At 38.6% G+C, this 23,017-nt stretch overlaps 2 protein-coding genes across 3 annotated transcripts in view; one reads left to right on the forward strand and one right to left on the reverse strand.

The window, feature by feature from the left end:
* The window catches only part of LOC135472325 (sorting nexin-27-like), a 63,365-nt gene extending 54,462 nt beyond the window's left edge, over positions 1-8,903 (reverse strand). For both annotated transcript variants that reach the window (XM_064751785.1, XM_064751784.1), the window contains exon 1: positions 8,650-8,903. In XM_064751785.1, the coding sequence (XP_064607855.1) occupies positions 8,650-8,903 (254 nt within the window). The remainder of the gene's footprint in view (positions 1-8,649) is intronic.
* A 119-nt stretch (positions 8,904-9,022) lies between these two features.
* Positions 9,023-23,017, forward strand: part of LOC135472970 (uncharacterized) — a 48,343-nt gene continuing 34,348 nt past the window's right edge. The window contains exons 1-11 of the mRNA XM_064752721.1: positions 9,023-9,185; positions 14,772-14,869; positions 15,998-16,041; positions 16,769-16,834; positions 17,658-17,832; positions 18,230-18,307; positions 19,240-19,378; positions 20,383-20,436; positions 21,314-21,431; positions 21,798-21,939; positions 22,657-22,758. Coding sequence (XP_064608791.1) covers positions 9,119-9,185; positions 14,772-14,869; positions 15,998-16,041; positions 16,769-16,834; positions 17,658-17,832; positions 18,230-18,307; positions 19,240-19,378; positions 20,383-20,436; positions 21,314-21,431; positions 21,798-21,939; positions 22,657-22,758 — 1,083 coding nt within the window. The 5' untranslated portion in view covers positions 9,023-9,118. The remainder of the gene's footprint in view (positions 9,186-14,771; positions 14,870-15,997; positions 16,042-16,768; positions 16,835-17,657; positions 17,833-18,229; positions 18,308-19,239; positions 19,379-20,382; positions 20,437-21,313; positions 21,432-21,797; positions 21,940-22,656; positions 22,759-23,017) is intronic.

A 23,017-nucleotide genomic window follows, 5' to 3' on the forward strand; every position in this document is an offset into this window, starting at 1 on the left:
GTAAGGTTATGCCAGTCATAAATACCACAGCGATCGTCATGGTGATCAGTTCTGCATAACATTATGACCTTTGAGAAAGAGTGCCTTGAAGATGTATGTATGTGATGGTAGACTTTCACAAGGTTTGAAGAGTACATTTACTCATACCAGTGTCTGATTTCACTGCAGAGCATTTTATGAGTAGTTGATAACAATAATAACACTGATGGAGTCCAACCATTCATTATCTTAGCGATTTCCTGTCACAGAAGAACTAATTAAACCCAGCTGAATACATACTGCATATACATGTATGTCCTGGTCCCAATCCGCACCTGTGTCGAGCTTTCAGCTGTCAGACCACAGCTCAGAGCATGAATATCATAATCCCAGAATGACTGTAGTTTAATAGCCAACAAATTAGGCTGATGTATTGTAGCCCTTTCACAGGGCCATGTATAGAGCCATTTTAGTTCTGGAAAATGTTTGGGCGCACTAGCTGTTCAGCACCCAAACTATCAAGCTCTACTGAAACTACGTGTAAGTAAAATGACAAACAAACAATTTACACCCCCACCCACACCCCCCACAAGCTAATTTTCACACAATTTCTTTCATCCAGCCATCACAGACACCAAATCCCTCAGAAAGCATCATTTGGATAACTTCGCATTTTAAAAAAAATGTCTTTACCCAAGGTGACTAAGTTTGGGATCAGAATCTTCAATTTTTTGGTGGATATGGACTTCAGTGGGTATTTCGAAAACAAGCATAAAAAACAAATTATGATACATATTTGACCTTTTCCCACATTTGCAGGATGTTTATTCAGGCATATCATGACAGCATTATTCTGCAAAAACTGATAAAATCATACTTTTTGTGAATCCCTAAAATTGGCCAATCAATGTAGTTTTGCCTCCAAAACAAAATTAAAAATGTGAATAAACTGAACAGAAAAAATGCCCTTTCTTTGTATGTTACCCTTTTACAAGGTGGTTATTCCAGCATCTGTGTAGAATGATAAAACTCTACTTTTTCTGGAACCCTGAATATGGCCTACCCGAACAATGTAGATCTGCTTCCAAAATCAAACTAAAAATGTGCCCAAATTGCACTAAAGGTTGCTCTTTACTGCAAAAATGTTGAAGAAATTAGGATTCTGTTGTCATCTGTCTCTCTTTAAAATGATTAGTTTCAAAATTGATGTTTTAAGTCTGATTTGGGCTTTAATGCCCATAGTGATTGGCATAGCAATCTAACAAACACGTTCAAGCAGAAACACACCTTCATGCTGAAAATTATCATCAACTACATGTATATACATGCACAGGTTTCAACAAAACCAGTGGAACTAAGCAAAAATCTAATAACTACATTCCAATCACATGAGTTACATGATATACCAGTATACATACACTGAAATGATAGGTGTAGCTTTCAACATCGGTTTGGTACTGTAAGATAAGCGGGCCTAATACATACAGTGTAAAATAACCTGAAATTTTATCCCCAAAAAGTACCTTCTAAAACGCATTTATCAAGTATTATAAAATATTACCTTTGGTGCTAAAACTAACATTGTTCCAGCCAGCTATCATCCTACCTTCCACAGAAAACAACCAAAAACTTTTTCCACAATCAACAGAGCTCTCAGAAGGAGTCAACATTTGTAATACTTCGTGTGATCTGGCCCCAATACTGCAGAATTAAGTGGAATTAAGGTAATTAAGCTAAGTCCTTCCTACATGCCACAGATAACTCGCAATTAGTCCGCAGACTAGCATGTATACATATATATGTGTACACATACACAAGCTGCAGAACATGTATGTGCTTGCCTGAATGGCTGATAGGCCGCACCAATGAAAAAAAAATTTATTTATTTGATTTGTTAATTTATTGGACTGGACTAATGGTGCCCCAGAGGAAACCAGAGTGTCTGGTGTAAAACCACCAACAGGTGGAGACAGAAAATGTCAAAAAAAAAAGCATATGTGTAATTGAAGAATTTGTCCATGGTGAGCCAGCATTATAAAGGTGGAAGCCCACATGAAAAGCTGTAAAGCATGTAGAGTGGGGTCAGAGCTCTTTTGCAAGGTTCCAGAGTCAATTACATTAAGTAGAAGACTAATGGCCACGCGATGTGAGCATCCAGAGAACCATCTGCGGGTCAAGCTGAACCTACAGTGTCTAACCCAGGTAGACAGATATAGGAAAACATAGGCAGATAAGTAGCCAGGGCTTGGCAGGACTATCAAAGGTGGCATTAGCTCCCACTTATCCTATCTGCTTTACTGCTTCAAGAATTCAGGGCTTTACCATTCGCATTGCCGTTACACGGCTTCAGCGTTGTCGCTTTATAGACGGCTTTGAATGGTGAACAAATGACCTGGTCAAACCATCAGCAAGTGTCTTAAGGCCGCATAGTCAGTCTACACTCAAAGAGCACACACAAAGGCACTACCATAACTCTATGTGATTAATTCAATTCCTAATAAATGTAAGTTGGTAGCTCGATTGATTTCTTGATCCATATCTCTTATAAGCATACAACTTCCCCAGGGCTCTGCTCTGTTTCCTCCCACCACAATCCTGGCCTTGTCTAATCCGTCGTCTAAGTGAAACAGTCTTGAATATGGCTAAAAACACTAATCAAATAAATAAACTAAAGATAAATATGTAAACATAACAACATGTACTGTAAACCTACATAAGATGGATCAGGTGATAGAGAATTTACATACCCAATACATTTACATGTACCGCCAACCATAAAACTGAAAGGCCGTATGTGGGAATGTCTGTCAGCAACCTGCGGATGGTCGTGGGTTTCACCCAGGCTGTGCCCGGTTTCCACCCACCATAATGCTGGCCTCCGTCATATAAGTGAAATATTCTTGAGTACAGTGTAAAACACCAATCAAATAAATAAATAAAATAACACTTAATGTCATCATATTTTAAGTAAAACACACTTGGGTATAGGATTAAACAACAATTAAATAAATAAAATAATATGACACCAAACTGACCAATATGGAATAGCTGATCATTGTTACAATGTGCATGTACGTTATCAATTAAAAACCACATCACCAAAATATTTAGGCGAAGATCCATTAACTTGATCAACATGCCTTGCACATAAACTAATTTGGCTATATTTTTAATTCACGATCTGCTCCAATTACCACCATATACATTAATTTAGAAGCCTTGAACACAATAAATCATCACCAGACAAACAACTGAAATCTCTATGTAAAAATATGTCATGCATCCAAATTCATTGATTTTTATAACATTTTTTGGACAGTTATTATACGTACATGAATCTTTCAATGTGTTTAAATGTGTTTTCAGGGACAATATTTGTGTAACTGATTAGCACTGATGACATCAATGGCACTTGTTTCTACCTTTTTTGAAAAAGTTGAGGTGGCCTATTTATGCAACAATAACATGATGTGTGAGCTAACATGCACATTTTCTGACAGTATATACACAGGATTTATTTATTTATTTGATTAGTGTTTACGCCACACTCAAGAATACTTCATATTCACATAAGCTAATGTGCATGTAATGCTCATGTTTTATGTGTAGAAAAAACAACTGTGTTCACACTGAAATCTGCACGTAGGTGAGAGGTAGGACTAAGACAGATATCTATCTTAGTCCCAGGTGAGAAGTCTAAGGTGTAAGTTTCATCTTATGCTCTGTGTACGGCACACACGACAAACCTTAGACTGAAAACGGATCTACTGAACCAAGCTGATGTAACACACCCACCATGCAGTAATAAAATCCAGTCCTCTTGGGTTTGATCTCCAGCCAGAGGCCATCAAACTGTATTACAAGAGTCATTAGGCAACAAAACACAATCACATATTGCCGCTATATCAGTATCAATGAATTGATTTCATTATAGCCAGTATCAGCAGCAATGCCACAGGCTATGTGCCCACTGTATATACAGAGTATCGAACTACCTCACAATATTAACAGAGGGCTTTATATTCTCATCAGTCTACACAAGAGATACATGTATACTGACACAAACCACATGCAATACATTACGATTTCCAGCCATACACCATAGTGTTTCTCAAGGACAACAAGCCATACACCATAGTGTTTCTCAAGGACAACAAGCCATACACCATAGTGTTTCTCAAAGACAACAAGCCATACACCATAGTGTTTCTCAAGGACAACAAGCCATACACCATAGTGTTTCTCAAGGATAACAAGCCATACACCATAGTGTTTCTCAAGGATAACAAGCCATACACCCTAGTGTTTCTCAAGGATTACAAGCCATACACCCTAGTGTTTCTCAAGGACAACACGCCATACACCCTAGTGTTTCTCAAGGATAACAGGCCATGGGCTGGACGACTGTTTTGTCACAGATCATGCCGTTCTGTACAAACCATAAATTTCGCCCGCCATCACAAATGACCACTAAAACCTTTAGCAACATCAATATCTGTGCGTGTGTGTCACTGTGTATTACAGAAATTATTTTCTCAACACAAGCTACCATAGCAACAAGGAATTATCACAGTCACTGACTGGTGTAAATTAGGGAAGAAAAGATATCCATACAAGGACATGTAAAAAATCCTGCCTATTGAAGATGCATCATAATCTTGTGTAATCAGCAGGAATCAATATATTGTAAAAGAGTACAGGATTGAAATAGCATTGGGCTGAAAGCTTGATCAGTTGAGCAACCTACATGTATTACATGTATTACATGTACATAGATATAGATTATATATATATATATATATATATATATATATATATATACAGGACACACTGGTATAAATATAACTTCTGCTTTTATCTTTCAACACCGTCAGAAAAACTTTAAACGCCATTACTCTGAGCAGGCATGAAGGAGTATGGGGAAAAACTGTCAATCATGAAAATGGCCCTTGGGGCCAACTATAAATTTGTAACAGTATATTAACATCGTAACAAAGTGAGAAAAATTTCCCCCTACTCTCAGGTCCCAGGGGTCTCATTTTCAATCATGAATTTATAAGACAATTTTAACATGGTTATAGAAAGTCCAGTAGTGCTTTTTCCCTTACATTGTATCACATTCACGTGTTTGAAAATATTTTTATTTAAATGCAAAGAAAACATATATAAAGATAAGTATATACCTGATGATAGACCATCAAACACTGCCTAGGAAAATAGTTTGATTTAATTTCTAGATTTTTTCCAACTGTCTAAAATCGTTTTAGAATACATACGTATGTTAGATTATGCAGTGTTATGTAGTGACCCATTGGGTACTGCTGAAGTCAGATCCATAATTTTTGCCTGAATTAGTTTATTTCAACACCTGTTTGCCCAATGCATTCATATATCTATATGTAAATGCATTTTACTGATGAAATCTAGCAGATTATATGTGCTAGGTGGCAAAAGCCTGATGTGACATCAATGGTATCAATGCATGACCAGAAAAGCTTTAGAGTCTAAGGCCATGCTTCCGTGCAGACATATAAATACTGGGATTAAACCATAAGGCTACAACCATTAATTGTCAAAACAGTTAGGCTCAGGTTACTTTAAGTAGTATTATATCATCACTACTCTAAAAATATATATGAATATTGTATCTGTGTATTTTTTTTCGTTTTTGTTTCTTTTTTTTTTAACATTCAGAAAATTAGCCAAGGCTATAGGACATGTACACTGTAATCTGAAAATAAAGGTACATGCTGTATATAGACCTAAAATGAACTCTCAACTAATATAGAGCATTGATTATATTGTGGCAGACAAGTTTCCCTTCACTACTGAATTTCAGCATGTAACAGACATGCTTTATCAGTTAAAGGAGAAGAAAACTTAAAAACATGAAACTATAGGCTGAAAAGAGCACATTTTTTTCTATCTGGTGGTGCCGGCTGCATAATTTTGCGATTTTTCCTCGCCATACACGTAAAGCCTGAAAACGGCAAAGCTGGCATAAATTGCTGAATCCATCGCGTCTTCCATCTTTAACACCCTGTAATTTATGCAGGGGGTGCGTTGCCTCCCAGTCAATGAGAGTCGTTAAAACTGCCAGCTTGTTCTGTGTAAACTCAGAACCTACGTCCAACATTCCGGTTTCCTGATCGTCAAGCGGAAAAAAGAACTGAACTGTTTGCTACCTTCTGGGAAGAAGAGTTCTACCGGAAATGTACGAACTGCACTTCGGCAATTTCCAACAGCAATTCTCCTCTTAACACAGAAGACTTCAGGACTAGTTCTTGGGCAAAATGGAGTCGCCCACAGCGGATTCTGGCGCTGACTTTATTTATAATTTATCAACATGAGGTAAATACTAGAATTTTTTTTATGGTAAGCACATGCGAGGAAATACATGCTCTTTTCAATGGTATTTGATAGATATTTAAATTTTCTTCTCCTTTAAAGTCAGTGTACACTTATAATACATGTATATGCACATGTACTTGTACTTCAACTCCAAGGCAGTTTGTGAAGTCCTCTCATTTTAATGCTGATGAACAAAAGGGTATCTATTTCTTAACAGTTTAACAATTTAGAGCAACAAAGTAAACGGAAAAAAAATTGAATACACACGTGAGGAGAAAAACTTTGTCATGAAAGGCCTATTATACACCCTGCATGCACTGATAGCAGCTAACAAGTGACTGCCTCACAATACATGCAAAGCTAATGAAAGTGACAGCTCTAACATCAGCATGATAGAGTGTAATGCATATATATCTATGTACAGAGTGCAAAGTAACATGACCTCATAGTTCATAATAACTATTCACAACTAGTGCTTTCTAAAATGTTCAGCCGAAGGGCTTTTTTCTCTCTCCTTTTTTTGTATCAGTCATTGATGTTTCTAATTTCCTATGCAATATTTAAAAGCCTTTAAGGAAAACATGTAAAATGTACTTCATGTGTATTATATGCTGAGACATATTTAATGAGATATCTTTTTAAACCTTATATGCTACATTTAGCACTGTAGCATTTTGACAATTCACAGACTTCAGGTGAGAAAAGTGGCAGTATTATATATATAGTTTAAGCCAATCAGGTGTATATGAAGTTAATGTTATCTAACTGTAGGAATGTATTATTTTTAAACACAAAAGCAATCCCTGCAAGATATACGCGTGTTATACACTTACATTCTTAAAACTATGCACCAATGAGTTTTTTTGAGGAGTGGAGACAGGATGTGGTTTGGGATAGAAGTCTGTCATCAAATTATTGATAATGTTTGTACATATATTTGCCAGACACATAATTTGTCCTGACCATGTATACAGGTAGATTTATGTACTTGTTCTAACATAATCATTGTGTATGACCATAAGCACTTACATACATGTACAACTACATGTATGTTCAAAGAACAAATTTAAGTTCAAGTTTATTTCGCACCATGTAATACACATGTAAGATTGAAAGTTTGTCACCACATTAAAATATAAAGTGGGAGTGTGATTATTCTTAATGAGGGAAGAGCACAGGTAAGGGTACAGTCATGACTCTCCTAGATTTATTTATTTATTTGATTGGTGTTTTACCCCGTACTCAAGAATATTTCACTTATATGATGACAACCAGCATTATGGTGGGAGGAAACCGGGTAGAGCCAGGTGGAAACCCACAACCATCTGCAAGTTGCTGGCAGATCTTCCCACGTACAGCTTGGACTGTCCTAGAATTTAATAACAAAGTTCTAATGCTTTGCACATGCAGCTATGCTTACAAGCCTTGTTTATGAATTCTTAATGGTTTAACACAAATTCATCAGAAAACTATCAGCTTTGCAGACAACATGTCTTTGGATGTCACAAAGAATATCACCTACAGAAACCACTTTTGCACTATGATACGAGATTGCATTTTGTATAATTATAATTTAAAAAGCATTGTAGCAACTGTTGCTATGCATGCTTCTGTGATTAAACATTTCAATAATTACTCACATTACCACCAAGATCCAGGGGGGTTTGCATTAAGAGCCCAGCATTTACTGAATAAATATCAGTACCACAATCTGTCCATGTTCGGAATTCTGATCATGCTTTAGAGCCTATAGTTTGTGTACCTTAAAGAGAATCACTGTTCATCTCAATGTATAGTTGCTAGGCTTTACTTGGTGAGGTCAAACAGACATGTGACCATGTTACCGATTACATGTCTACAACTGTTGAATTATTAAAACTGTATAACACTAAAAGGTAAGGAGTTTAGTATTGATCAAAAGAATCAATAAGCGCCAGTTATCATAGATTCATCTGGCAAATGCAAAGGCGTCAAAGAAAGGCTAAAGTAATTTGAGATCAACAGAACTCTACCTTTCAACTTAAGACTATAGAACACAGGACATCCAGAAATCGATATAGCTTGGATGTAACACAGTAACTTGGTCACCGTATACTTCACTGTTGGCACATGGGCGAACGGACTTCGACACATACGCACTGCCTCACAACATGCAAGCTGCGTGCAAGACTAACTGTTCCGATGGCAAAACACACAAACTCATGTTGCATGATATGATGTGACAGCTTCTGTTGGACAAAAGCTGTCACCTTATTGACATAATGTTGTGATTTCTATCATGATTTTTTTATCCCTGTAAAAGAATCTTCAAAGACTTACACTTCCAAAATGCGGTCACCCTTCACGATGCCTGCTCTCTGAGCTGCCCCGCCTTCCAACACCGCACTGACATGTTGTAACGGTGCATACAGCGTGCCATTGATAGATTTCAGAACTCCACCTTCGCTGACTTGACCTCGAACGTTAAATCCGAATCCTGTTTCAGTTTTAGTGATGGTAACCACTCTGGGAGAGAAGGGGTCGCCGTTTTTCTCAGGAGAAGAGGGCGTACTTCCGTCATCGCTGTCCGCCATGCTTGATCATCTGACAAGCGCCGCTCTTCAGTCCGCGGCGGTAAGAAAACCCATAGAGGTCGTGAGACATGAAAACGAGGTTTGGCGGCATAAGGCATCGCACACGTGTTTGTGTTTTGACGTCTTTTCAGTCAGTGGACTTTTCTGAAGTGGGCTTTTAATGCTGAAATATTGAAAGCAATATATTGTTCAGACGATAGGCATCAAGCCTCAGAATGAAGTGCGAGGGGTGTGGAAAGGATGCGGAAGTGGAGTGTGCAGATTGCGCCCCAAAAGGCGCAGGTAATGGCTAATGCCAGGCACAGCAGCGCCATCTTTAATTTTTCCTTCAGTTATTTTTAGAATATTTATAAAAATCATCTTATTGTTGTTGAAAGTTACGTTGTCTTAAACTATGCAAAATGTTCTTCAATTAAAGTCGATTGTCTGTAATGCTGTGTATACTAGAGAATAACATAGTTTCACTTTTAAACGTCGATGTGTTTCTGAATTCTCAAAGACGACTTTGGATGTTCTTTCTACTTGCAACACATGATAGTGCTCCGTCATCACTTTTTGACACTGCTAGTGTGTTTGACGGCAGTGTTTCTGGCCTTCAGTATAGCCTGATTTTTTAGAGAAATCTCTTTCCTGTCTGACAGTCAGATAAAATGCAAAAAAAATTACGGAACATACCAATCTTAAGCTCTGTTTGAGACTACACACATCTGGGCACTTGCACTCGGACAAGACAGAGGCAAGCAGACAACAAGGTGATTAATAACGTGATGGTATAGGGAAATGAATGACACTCTGCGATATTCTAAGAAGTAGAGCAAATAATTACCAGAAATTATAGTATGTTAGACAATAACTCACTTTTTAATTTTCACTCAATATCCTATGGTTTAACCTTGCGGCAGCAAGGTGTTACTTTGAAAGCTTGCCGTTTTATTCTGTGAAAAGCAGAAATTTCAGAGGCCACTGTTCATGATAGGGTGCTAATTTGATCACGGCTGCTCTGTGGTGGTGATTGTAGTGACGTGTATCCTGAAATACGAAATCCTGAATTATAGCCAAGGATCTCAGTTGTGATATTTTCATATGGGGTTAGATCACAGCCAAGGAGTTTTCCAGCTTAAAATATTGGTATTTGAGTGTATCATAGATTTTACCCAAAACAGCTTAGAGTTTTCTGCAACAAAATTTCATGCAAAATGAACCAATACATGTATATACCCGGTAAAACTCCAATAAGGTATGTTCACTAAGATATTCTCTGTTCCTCTGCCAACTTACCCTCACATGCTGTGTTGACATCGTGACCTAATAAATCGGGTTGTTCATCTACATGCATGCGTGGTTGACCTTTCACAACATCACTATGTTTTGATCAGTTGGGTGTCAGTTTTGTCAGACAGAAAGCCATGTAACTGCAAAGACACGTATTTGCATTTGACTGAAGACTGTGGAGAAGAATGAAGAGCCCCACAGTTTGTGCGAACTGTTAAATTAAGTTTGAAGTGAGTAAGAGGTGGGGTGTATCTTTGGCATCAGTTAAATTTCTTGGAAAGGTCAACCGCTGCTGCGCATGTGCTTTTGGCTGACTCAGTTTGTAAAAACGTGGCAGCGCGTGGCGATCTGCTAAATATGAGCCTATTTTCAGTTTGAGCTGTAACTTACAGGAGAATGGTGATGTAATAGCAATTGTAAGCATTATACCGCAATCAGGCCCACATAGGTCTCGGACTAAAGGTGGCCAGCAGTCCTAGTGTATCAGTATATATAAGTCACCCTTAGATCGAGGTATCAGGCTAGTTAGACAACTGAACAATGTGCACAGCATTGTGAACATTGACAAAACCTGGTTTTGGACTTGTGTGGCTATGAGGAAGAGTTTTTAACTCACTGTGCAAGCAAGTGAAGGATATTGGCACAAGTAAAACGGCCAATAGCTGGATGTCCGCTGTCTTGAATACAGTAAAAATACGACAGTGTTTTCGGAGCTCTGATTTGACACAGACTCATATGGCCAATGCACTCATAGCCCAACTATGCCTTTCTGCCAAGAGCAGTTCCTACCAACAGCATGCAGCAAGCATGTCACCCAGACCATTACAATCTTCAGTTTGATGCTGGAGTGTGCTGCGGCCAACCCCTTCTCCCCCTTCTGTAGGATGAAAATCACCTCATCCAGGCTGATGTTTTAAACTGGACATTTCTCTATCTTTTTCAAGCTGCGAATGATCATGGGTTTCACCTGAACTGTGCTCCAGTCAAATGAATAAATCTTTTTTGACAATCGCACATTACATCTCTGTATGTGCACTTTCCCGCTAGTTCTTCATCCTGTTACTAGAGCCATGGCTGTATACCTCTGTCATGTAAGAACTATAACTTTGAGACTGCATGTCAGACTCTTCAGCCGTGTACAGCAGTGACTACAAGGCATGAGGTACCACGAGAAGATCTACATACAGGAAAGTGAACAAATGTGCATGATCTTAGATCTGTGTTGATAACAACAGGTTATTATAGTGGATTCAACTGTAGAACAATGCGCACATCATACATGTATTGTGACCATCAACAAAACTGCCTGAACTTCCATGTTGTTTAGACAATATTTTCTTCTCTGTGTCTCTGCGGGTATAGTCCGAGATTACTCTGAGGTTAGGTTTGGCAAAAATTTTGATAGGACAAGGATGGTCCCAAACCAACGTCAGAGCACGCTGTGGTTAAATTATTTTTTTGGGCCAAACTCAACGTCAGAGCAATCTTAGACTATTCAAGTAAAGTCAGTGAGCTCCAGTCACACAGCAAGTGCCCAGATGTCCATGTTTTTGACTAGTTCTATCTGTTCCTTCATTTCCTCTCTAGACCCATAGACCCTCTCAGCTTCTTGAAGTGTAATTCAGGCCTGCATAATGTAAGAAAGTGTTACCAGCACACTATTAGGCAGTTAACACTACAAATGCCCTGTGGCACTCACAGTGGTGAAGCTTAGTTATAACTTTTTGTCAAGAAGTTTATCTGCTTAGAAAGGGGCATTCAGCATATATGGTTGTTCAGCTTGTCTTACATGAAGTTTATCATGTGGAGTCTTCAGCAATGTTGGAGTCGTCAGCAATGTTGGAGTCTTCAGCAACAGTCTAAGGGTTAAAATCTGATACACCTTGGAAAGATTAACAAAATTACACTACGCTACAGAGGGTTTCTTGAACCTTAATGTTGACTGCAGGTATATAAGCAGTACATTACGGAGTTACAAGGGCCTCCATGGCTCAGCTGGTTAGCACGCTAGCACAGCGTAATGACCCAGGAGTCTCTCACCAATGTGGTTACTGTGAGTTCAAGCCCAGCTCATGCTGGCTTTCTCTCTGGTTGTACGTGGGAAGGTCTGCAGCAACCTGCAGATGGTCATGGGTGTTTCCCCCTAGGCTCTGCCCGGTTTCCACCCACTATAATGCTGGTCGCCGTCGTGTAAGTGAAATGTTCTTGAGTACGGCGTAAAACACCAATCAAATAAATAAATAAATAAATAAATGGAGTTACACATCAGGATCTATTACTTAGTAAAAGTACTTGAGCAGTACAGGGCATCCACACCATCCAGAGTACTGTTTTGTACAGAGATGTATTAAATAAGAAAATATTCATAATTTAACACACACACTTGGCATTTAAGAAATTGATCTTTGCTGAAATATCCTCATAATTGTGTATAACTTCATTTAACTTGAAGTTTGATGGCTTGGTTTGTTTGGTACTCATTGTGATCAGGGGCTTGATATATATTTGGGGCCTGCATTTGAATCGATGTATTTTTTTTTTTAAAAAAAGAAAATTTGGGTTAAAATGAACACATGAAGGAATGCTTGAATTGCTTTGCCAATTCTTCAATTGATGCATCAAGCATTAAAGTGTGTACATGAAGTTAAAAGTTATATTATTTTCATCACGTTGAAGTTCTAAATCGGGTAGTATTAAAATTGTAATGGTGACAATAAATTGCATTTTCATTAACAGAACAGGCGATCTGTAATATTACATTGACTGGCATTTTGTAAGACCAGGACAGGCATAAAGAATCGCAGACTGTCAATTTTGCCTTCTGCTTCATCTTTAATAAGAAAACATCTATATCTCCCGTAGCTGAGGTTTTACAACAGGAGTACATTTCTGAGGCAGAAATCCTAGATGCATAAGCAGTAACATTCTTCCAGCCATGAAACTTCTGACAAGATGCTAGATAGATGTCACATTTTCATAGACAGATATACAAATATTTGCCCAGGTTTTTGTCCGCCTACATTTGCTCAGACATGTTTTGCCTGCATTGTATCTAATCTTGCATTGTAAAACACCCACATCTTAAGTCGCTCCAGTTTATTTGACGGGAGTAGTGTCAAAAATCTTGCTTGAATGCTTCTCAGATGTGATTACGCGTTATGATGGAGCCACTGACGTCAGTCAGACTGGTTTTAGTTTCAGTTATAATGTGTGTTATTGATTGTTATGTAAGCATAGTGCTAGGGCAGTATATTCCCTGTCAACTCAACTGATGGGTCGATTTGTTACGGCTTGGCTTGATTCAGAGCTCTCTGTTCAGCACTCTTTCTGTGCACTGACAAATACAGACCCCAAAATTCAAGGTAAAAAAAGGAAAAAAAAAAAAATAAAGAAACACCTTGTAATTGTTCAGAGGGCTCTGAAGGAATTAAATTTTTGTCATATCTTCTGTAAACGAAAAACTACAAGAATCTGCTTGGATTTCTGTACAAAAAAAAGTTTCAAGTCCTTTTCAGTTCACTCAGATATTTTCATACTTTCAATTGATATTAGCTACCTTTAGACAATTAGAACATGAAACTCCAGTGATGTGAACGTGATGAATTGTGGTAAGAGTTAAACCTCAACATGGAACATCTGTTTTGTGGAATACATACGAGATTTGAACTAAATCCTGATGGTTTCCCATAAATTGAATCTACAGAAATCCATTTAGACAAAAAAATGGCGCAAATAAAAGCCTGGCCCAGCAGAAACTACACGTACATTTCCTCAAGACCGATAATTCTGAAATATGAAAACGACAGATTGATGCCCTGTATTGCCTTGGCCTTTGAATGGTTCAAATAACAGTCCTGTGCTGGCATCTGCTTGCTGTTTTAGAAATGGCACACAGCGTTTATTATGCATTATCTTTGGGTTGTAATTTTGCCCTTGTCTTGAGATTTCACTTCGCAATTGAAGGGATTCAGGGTTTTATTGACACTCAGACAGGGACACTGTGTTACATGTAGTCTCAACCCATAAAGTTAAATATGACTGCGAAACACTTGAGTTTACAATCTGGATCACAGATCTTGTCAGTAATTTATCGTATGCTACTGGAAATAAAATTTATCTACTGTGCCTTTGGTAAACGATTTATGTGTAGAGTTGTTTGTTATGTAACCCTAAACTTGTCTGTTGTCATTGAAGTGAAATATTATTGAGTAAACTGTAGGCCTCTAATCTAGACTGTAAATCTGTCTGTGTCTGTGAAATGAAGACTTTAAGTATACTGCCTATAATTTCACAGAGTTTGTAAAGAACTAGCCAACCACGGTACATGTTCCCTGTTGTACACGGGTGATAAACAGCTATTCACGTAACATTTCACTGGATTTTTGCCAACACAGCAGGGTTATAAGTTATTATACACGACTTACTGCTATTAGTGCCCCTCTTGTTATTTGCTTTGGACTTTGCCTGCTTTTTTCTTGTTTTACCAGCAACTCTTTTTTTGTTTTTTTTTTTCTTGTTTTACCAGCAGCTTAACTACGGTCTGTTTCACTAGAACCTCTGTTCACTGCTATGTAAACATTCACTGTCTTGTTTCAGACTCTGAGCCCCTTCTGTTGTGCCAGCAGTGCTGTAGTAGTGTGCACATCGGACAAGGCCGTCTCAGTAAACACAGAGTTGTCTCCCTTGCATACAAGGTACATACATGTACAAGCCTTCCCCCCCTCCCCTTCACTTTATAGACCTTGTAATTTATGAGATTTTTAACCACCAAATAGAAAAAAAAATTAATAATTGAATAAATCACAGCAAAAAGTTGAAAGTATTTGAAAAGTTTCGTAAATCTGAGCTTACATTGAGACAATTCACAAGTATTTTCAGAATTTCTTGTACAGCTAAACCTTCCGAAGTCTGCTGGAACAGTTGAGAACTCCATTCTTAAGAATGGTTTATGTAAATAATAGTAATGCTTAGCGAGGAGCAAAGGGCTTAGTGGGTTAAATACTTTGGAAAGGGAATTTGTAGGTTCCCCTCTACACACTTTCATTTTAGTTTACGGGGGCCTCCGTGGCATAGTTGGCATAGCTGTCACCAATGCGGTCGCTGTGAGTTCAAGTCCAGGTCATGCTGGCTTCCTCTCTAGCCGTATGTGGGAAGGTCTGTCAGCAACCTGCTGATGGTCATGGGTTTCCCCCGGGCTGTGCCCTGCTTCCTCCCACCATAATGCTGGTCGCCGTTGTATAAGTGAAATATTCTTGAGTACGGCATAAAACACCAATCAAATAAATAAATTTTAGTTTACGTAGTGTAACCCTTGTTGAAGACCGCTTGCCTTGCATCAGTGTTGTTATGTTTTTGAATATGTCACATGAAAGAAAGTAGTTCTTGAGGCTGGTAGTTTGCCTCAAGCGCTCTGGTTTCCAACACCCATAATACTGACCCAACCTGAATAAAAAAAATTCTTGGGTATTGAAGTAAATAAGTGGTGGTGATCAAAATAGTTATATAACGTATCTTCATTTCATGTTCGGCATGATACTTTGACAGCACACATTTGCACTGCCATAAGAAGACACAGTATAAATACGCACGCCTAGTGACTTGTCATTACATGACTGAAAAACTGTTAAATATGATGTTAAACCCCAAGCGTTCATTCATTTCATGTTGTCATATAAGTATAAATACTTTTACATGTAGTTGGCCAGACGGAATTTGTAAACAAAACCTTTCTGTGAATTGGTGGGTTGATTTTTTGTAATGGGGATGATAGGTTATGTGGTGGAATTTACTTTGATATATAACCTGTTCGGTTTCTTTTGCAGAAGCAAAGCCATGAGTTGAAAGCAAAGTTCGAAAAATATAATATGTGAGTAAAATTCTGAATAGGTAAAAATTGTTTCAAGACAAGTGCCAGTTATCAGAGGTATCTTGACCATGAGGATTTTGATATTTGCAATTGACATCACAGCCAAGAACATGGAGTTAAAAAGTGATGGCGCTGTCAGCCTGTCATTGAAAAAATTGGTAGCAGGCTAACTGGTAAATTTAGAGTCATTCGAGATTGAAAATGATTTGGTCCTTGTAATCTTCCCGTAGCGTTAGTCGAATAGTGCAACGCCAAACTTTAAAGCATTATTTCGCTTCCTCCCTGTAAGTGTACGCTATTTGCTGACCCTGGGTTTAAAACCTTGTGGGCGGAGTATTTTTTGTGTGCTGGATGGACAGGCTAACTCTTTCTGGACAAAATACAACAGGAGTCTGAAAGCCAGTATTCTTCTGCTCACCCTACTATTTGAAAATGTTTACATTTAGAAGTGCCATATGTTCAAATAAGATGCATTTAAATTTTGATCACAAATGTGCATTTGAGTCTGATCCTCGAGTTGTACCAATATAGACTCTGTCAAAAAACATCTGACCCTACGCATTCACATTCAATATACATGTTCAGGGGACATAGAGTAAATGTATGTAAAATACATGAAGTCTTTTTATGTCATGCCAGTTGATTTCTTCGTGACTTGTCACAAGAATCTGGAGTGCTCTCTTGATGCAGGTATCCATGGGCCTCACTGGGTATTTTTTGTTTACAGAATGTCTAGCGAGTTGAGGAAGCGCAAATCCCAGGTTAACAGTTGTAAGGAGGATATTGATGAGAGGTAACAAGATTTTTTCTGGCCTTACATGGGAAAGTCTGCAGCAACTTTTGCGTGGTTTGTGGTTTCCCCCTGGGCTTTCCTCAGTTTCCTGCTACCATAATGGTGGCCACCGGTGTATAAGAGAAATATTCTTGAGTATGGTGTAAAACCACAAATAAATAAATTAAAAAAATAACACACTCCTGCTTTTAAGACACTAAAAAATATCAAAAGCCTGGAGAGAAAGAATTTAGGTGAATTAAAATATCACTCTCCTGGTCTTTTGCAAGAGATATGATAGTCACACACCTGCTCAAAAACAGAGGCATACGGCTGAACTTGAAATAATAAAGCAGGTGTTGATGTTACTATCATATTTCTTTGGGTGAAAAATTCTTTAACATCCCATTAAACACCAGTCAATTAAAGAAGTTGAGAGAAATTGACACCAAATTCAAAAATGATTTATTTCTGGGCTTTTTTCTGGATCCACCGCGTAGTGTTAATTTCAGACTTACAAGCGAGCTATTTTCCAAGACTTGCTTAAATAAGCTTGTGAGTTGACAAGGTGGAGCTGGTGATGACAGTATTCATGATGATATGCTACTTTACACCTAATGTGTTAACCTGGACAATCTTAAGTAAAGCTATTTGGGAAGAAAACTTGAAACAAGCCGAAACGGCCACAGCCATTATGTTCTGACGTGCTGTGTAATCTTATAAATAAAGTCTAATGTTGAGAGAAAACAGAAACAATGCCATTGTTTTATAGGAAGAAAGTTATCGTTTAGTGAATTTTATTTTGTAAGATTTCATCACTTTTATGCATTTTTGTTTTCTGCAGAGTGAAAATTTATGAGAGGCAAATCAGAGAGACCACATTAGCTGTCTGTCAGAAAATCAAACAAAGGGCAATAACTCTTATCAAAAAGATGAAAGAGGCAGCTAACAAACGAGCATCTGACATAGATGGATTTGAGAAGTATCTGAACAACACAATATTTAATCAAATGGGCTTGGTGAGCAGTGGTTTTATTTAATCGTACAGGAATATATACATTGGTGGGAAGTCTCGTTGCTTTCAGGCCATTGTCAAATGATAGTTTCTGATGACTTTTCTCAAAATCACAGCTGCCACAAGCTATAATTATCAATAAATGAACAATTAATTATCAGCAACCTCAACCTGGAAGCTTTCACTGGTAAATTGTAGAACACTGGGCTTTATGTTATCTAGGTTTCAAGCAGTGGTTTTCTCTTCCCATGAAGTCAACCACAGTTAAATGAAATAAACATAACAAAATACATGTGGGAGCTGTGAATACACCTTTGTTTGGCTAGCAGCTGTAAACTTCCTTTTATGTCCAATTATATAGTGACCTCCTGTTTATAACATTGTCTTTATGTTTTTGACAGATACGCAAAGAGTTAAATGCCCTTGATAAAACCCCTCCTGAGAATTATGAGGAAAAGGTCAAGGCCATAGAGGAGCAGGTAAGTTGACTAGAAGGGCTACATGTGTAAATTGGTGATTGCAGTATGCATGTCTCATGAGTATATAGTAAGAACACTTCTTTCAGACAGTTCGTATATCTCGTGGCTTCCAAGAACTTGCGCTTGTTCCCTGCCAGCGCCATATTTAGAGCCATTTTAGTTCCGGAAAACATTTAGGCTCCTAAACTAAACAAGCTGTATTAAATCCGCCATGTAAATCGTTTACCAACAAAAATTTAAGGCTGCTGACAAATTTCTTCAGTCACAGACTTAGAAGCTCTCAGAAACCATCGTTTTGGGTTGCAGTTTGTAAAATGTGTTTGTGTAGGGCTACGTCACCTATAAAGGTTGGGATCAGAAACTTGCCCGCAATGTTTACAGGTTTTTAGTGGTAACCATTCATGTTCGGACAGTAATGGACACATGTTTGAGTTGTATAAGTAGTGTGTTTTTGTGTTGACAGCATAATGTAGATGTCCAGATGCTAAATTTGTAAATGCCTTGAGGGGGGGGGGGGGGTGCCTCCGTGGCTCAGGGGCTCAGTTGGTTTGCGCGCTAGCGTAGCGTGATGACCTAGAAGCCTCTCACCAATGCGATCACTGTGAGTTCAAATCCAGCTCATGCTGGCTTCCTCTCCGGGCGTAAGTGGGAAGGTGTGTCAGCAACCTGCGGATGGTCGTGGGTTTCGCCCGGGCTCAGCGCATTTTCCACCCACCATAGCCACCATCATATAAGTGAAATATTCTTGAGTACGGCATAAAACACCAATCAAATCAAATCTAAGAATTGACCTTTCAGAAGCATTAATTTATGCTGATTAAAATATTTGACACTTTTGTGCTGAAGTGTGACCACATGTGTGATAATTGTTTCAAGCATCCGGACTGCTGCAGTGTGCTCACTGTAACCTGTTTTATATGCACTGTTTACAGATAGAAGCCATGGATTTCTCCCACCTAAGAGAGCACCTGCCCTCCACATGTATAGAGTATTCTATAGACTTTGCCGGGGTTCAGCAAGGTATCAAGGCTTTAGACTTCGAACTGTTGGAACCTTCTCCAGCTGATCCTGGTAAGTTTATATCATGAGTATTCTTCAAGTTCAAGAAGCCCCACAATATGGCTGCTACATTCCAAAAGTGGTGTGAAGTCAGTCATTCATTCATTCATTCGTTCAAACGAAATACGAAGGTGCCCACCTGGTTGACAGGTGAAAACAAAAGTTTTCTGCATCACGTCATAAGATACATTTTAGCACACTATTTATGAAAATACTGCCAAAACTAATCTTAGAATATAATTTCAACCTAGTTCAAAGGTTTGAATTTATAAATGCCGGCAATGTGAAATTTTTTTTGCATAAGTGGAAAGAAAATTCAGATCATCTGATTATGTGATGATTCTATCTTCAAAATATTGTCACTTTTGGAGGGAATCAAGTCCTGCAAGGTCTAGTGTGTCAGGTTTACTTTTAGAAACACCTAATGGCTAATATATGAAAGTTTTGAGGTCGAATTGATTCTGAAATTTACCTTTTTAAACATTTTGTGATTATGTTACAGTGTGGAGTGTACTATCATTTTGTTTTGCAGTACATTATCTAATATCTGATTTATTATCAGCTCGACAATTTGTTCACAACTCTGGGGCTTATCTCCCTTTGACTTTCATGGTGAAGGATTACTCATCTGGTGTCACGTTTTATGATAAGTGAATGAAGAAGACATCTGATATGTTTGAGTAACAAACAAGGTACAACAAACAAGGTACACGCATGACTGACGTGCGCTGTACAAACAACATTTCAAGTACAGATTTAAACATTTAAATGAACTATCAGTTCTCGTTAAAATGTTTGTTGGTGTACATTTTGTGTTGCACATGGAAAGACCTGCCCGTAACCTACCCGAGGCTCCTCTCGGTTTCCTCTCATCTTAATGGTGGCCACCGACACAGAAGGAAAAAATATTCTTGAGTATAACATAAAACATCAAACAAAACGTTTTGACATCTTAGTTGCATTCATCGATAAACATTTAGTAGTTACACCTTTCTCTTGTATTTTCTCTCTTACAGAGCTTGAAAATGTCACTGAGGCTCCCAAATATTTGGCAGACAGCATAGAAGACGGTGAGTCAGAACTAATTCTGGCGATTTGTAGTGAATATGTCTTGGAGATGGAAGCCTAAAGGTACCCAGAATCCTTCAGTCCTTGTTTACCACAAACAGAATTTGCTCTTTAGTGTAAATAAGTATTAGTGTTTTTATCTGCCTGTAATAAAATCATATGATTTATTCCAATTTTTAATCCAAGATAGGGAATGAATGTCTTGTTTAGGCAGGGAAGTTGGGAACTTTTGTTTATCAGTGAGCACAGGTAAGACGTCACTAATTTGAACGCTTAACAATGTGCCACCCTTCTCAGAAGTGAAGGCAGGTGTTAAGGCACACAGATTAGTGAAGCCATGACTGAGTTCAGAGGGAAAAAAGCAAGATGCCTTTCCTTGTCCATTGCTGTATAGAACGTCTGATTACAATGAAAGTCTGGTGTAGCTAGGCCGATCTGGAGGCCTTTTATCGTGAGAGCTGCGCGATTGGATCACCTAAAATCTTTAAAGAACACCTGCATTGTAAAAGGGCTTTTCCTTAGTCTCTTGGGCCCAAATTTTTTTACCAGCCCAGATAGCACAGTTGGTAGAGCGTTGGCTTCTGGAGATCCAGGATCAATCCTGGGTCAAGTCGCACCTAAGACTTTAGAAGTTGTAACTTCCTCCCTTGGCGTTCAGCATAAAGAGGATAGTGCAACAATGTATAATGTCTCGGGCGGGCGGCTTACCTGCCTTCGGTAAGTTGTCTCAGTGAAGCAGCACTAAATGAAAGAGCAGTGGAAATCCGTCCTGCAACAAGGAGGCACATTACACATACATGCTTCCTTCGTCGTCATATGACTAAAAAATTGTTAAGTACGACGTTAAACCTTAAACACTCACTCGCCCATGTGTTTCAGGTACACGAATGAAAGTGTGTATTCAGACTGCTGTCACCAAATCTGGAGAGTTCTGGCTTCAACCTGACTTCCCCACCGATGTCTACGATAAACTGATAGATATCAGCCATAAATTAAGGTAATTTTAGTAGAGAGTTAATTTGGCTTCTCGAAGGGTGCGTTTGAAAAAGTTTCATACCAGCCACAGATTAAGGTAATCATAGTGGAAACTTGATCTGACTTTGTCAAGAATGTGTTTGATGAAGTTTTTTTATGTCAACCACAAATTAAGTTAAGTTTTAAGGCAGGCAGTTCTACATTACAGGTGTAGTTTTATTTAAACATGGTTATGTTTGAGAAATGTTACACCCATGTCACTCCAGACCAAGATAAAAACTGGAACATATACCCTTCCCTGAAATTTTTCTTTTCCATTCTCCATCCAAAGTACTGTATCTGCTGTGTTTTGACATTGATGCTGGATGTGACTTGTGAACTGTTTCAGACAGGACTTTATTTGTAACTTGGACTGGAAGACCTATGAGCCAGAGGACGAGGAGCTACAGGCTGGTGTGTTGTGCTGTGTGCTGTACCCCAGTGACAACAAGTGGTACAGAGGTTGTGTTGAGGAACTACGCTCAGATCGGGTGAGGCACCCATTTCAGTGACGTAAATTTTCAGGTTTTTGTCCGATTTGAGGCTTTTTCTCTAAAATTTTAAGGGGCATGGTGATTTTTGTGGCATTGTAAAATCCTCAAATTATATATAAAAAAAAAATAAGACTTTTGCAGGAAGCTTGATAATAATTTCAGGTGTATCTGCACATACCAGTTACATCACTGCTCACTTTAATACTTGTACATACTCTAGTAATGTGCTTAGCAACAATCATTGTCATGGTTTGGTTGTGGCGTGAATCACATAAAACATTCTGAAGACCAGAGTTGCTGCCCTTGAACTGACCAGTAGTACTGCGTGAAACAGCAGTATAGGGAATAAATAATGTGTATCTTCCAATTTAGTGTCAGGTTCCAAGCTGCCATGACCTGATCCAGTCATGAGATGGGAATAGAGTGTTCGCCAAGTGACTTGCCCATTAGGCATATATGACTCCCATTCTAATGTGAATTCTAAATACAGTATACAGGTAAATTCCCGAGCAAACCTGAGTGACACATTGTAAACATTTCCTGTGTTATCGTCTCTGTTGAGAACTGTTGACGGTGTTGGTGAGCTGACGGTAGCTCTGCCCAAAGGTGGACAGTTTTCATTATCTTTTGTCCATCAATTAAGTCCTGTTCTGCAGACGGTACTTTACCTGGACTTCTTTTGTGCATTGATTTAATTTTTGTTCTTCTATACAGAAATCTGCTACAGTGCGCTACCTGGACTTTGGGAACACTGCAATGCACAGCGTCTCCCAGATTTTACCTTACAAATGTCCAGTACGAGGAGTCCCATTTCAGGTAGGTGATCATTGTGCGAGAATTTCTTGTACCATGTCATGTAGTTTACACTTGCGTGGTACAATTCCAGATGCATAGATATAGTTCCCTGGCTGTTCCAACCAATAACTGTCACCCATGTCCATTATTTCCTGATAAATGAGGTCAGAGGTTCTAATACAGTTAGAGCCATCTCAGCTGAACTTTTGGGGGGCAGGGATTCCAAGGAGGCGTTGTGTGCTGTCAATAAGGACATAGGGTTGCTGCTTTGTCTTGGTTA

This window comes from Liolophura sinensis, chromosome 8 (assembly GCF_032854445.1).
Source record: "Liolophura sinensis isolate JHLJ2023 chromosome 8, CUHK_Ljap_v2, whole genome shotgun sequence".
Lineage (NCBI taxonomy): Eukaryota > Metazoa > Mollusca > Polyplacophora > Chitonida > Chitonidae > Liolophura > Liolophura sinensis.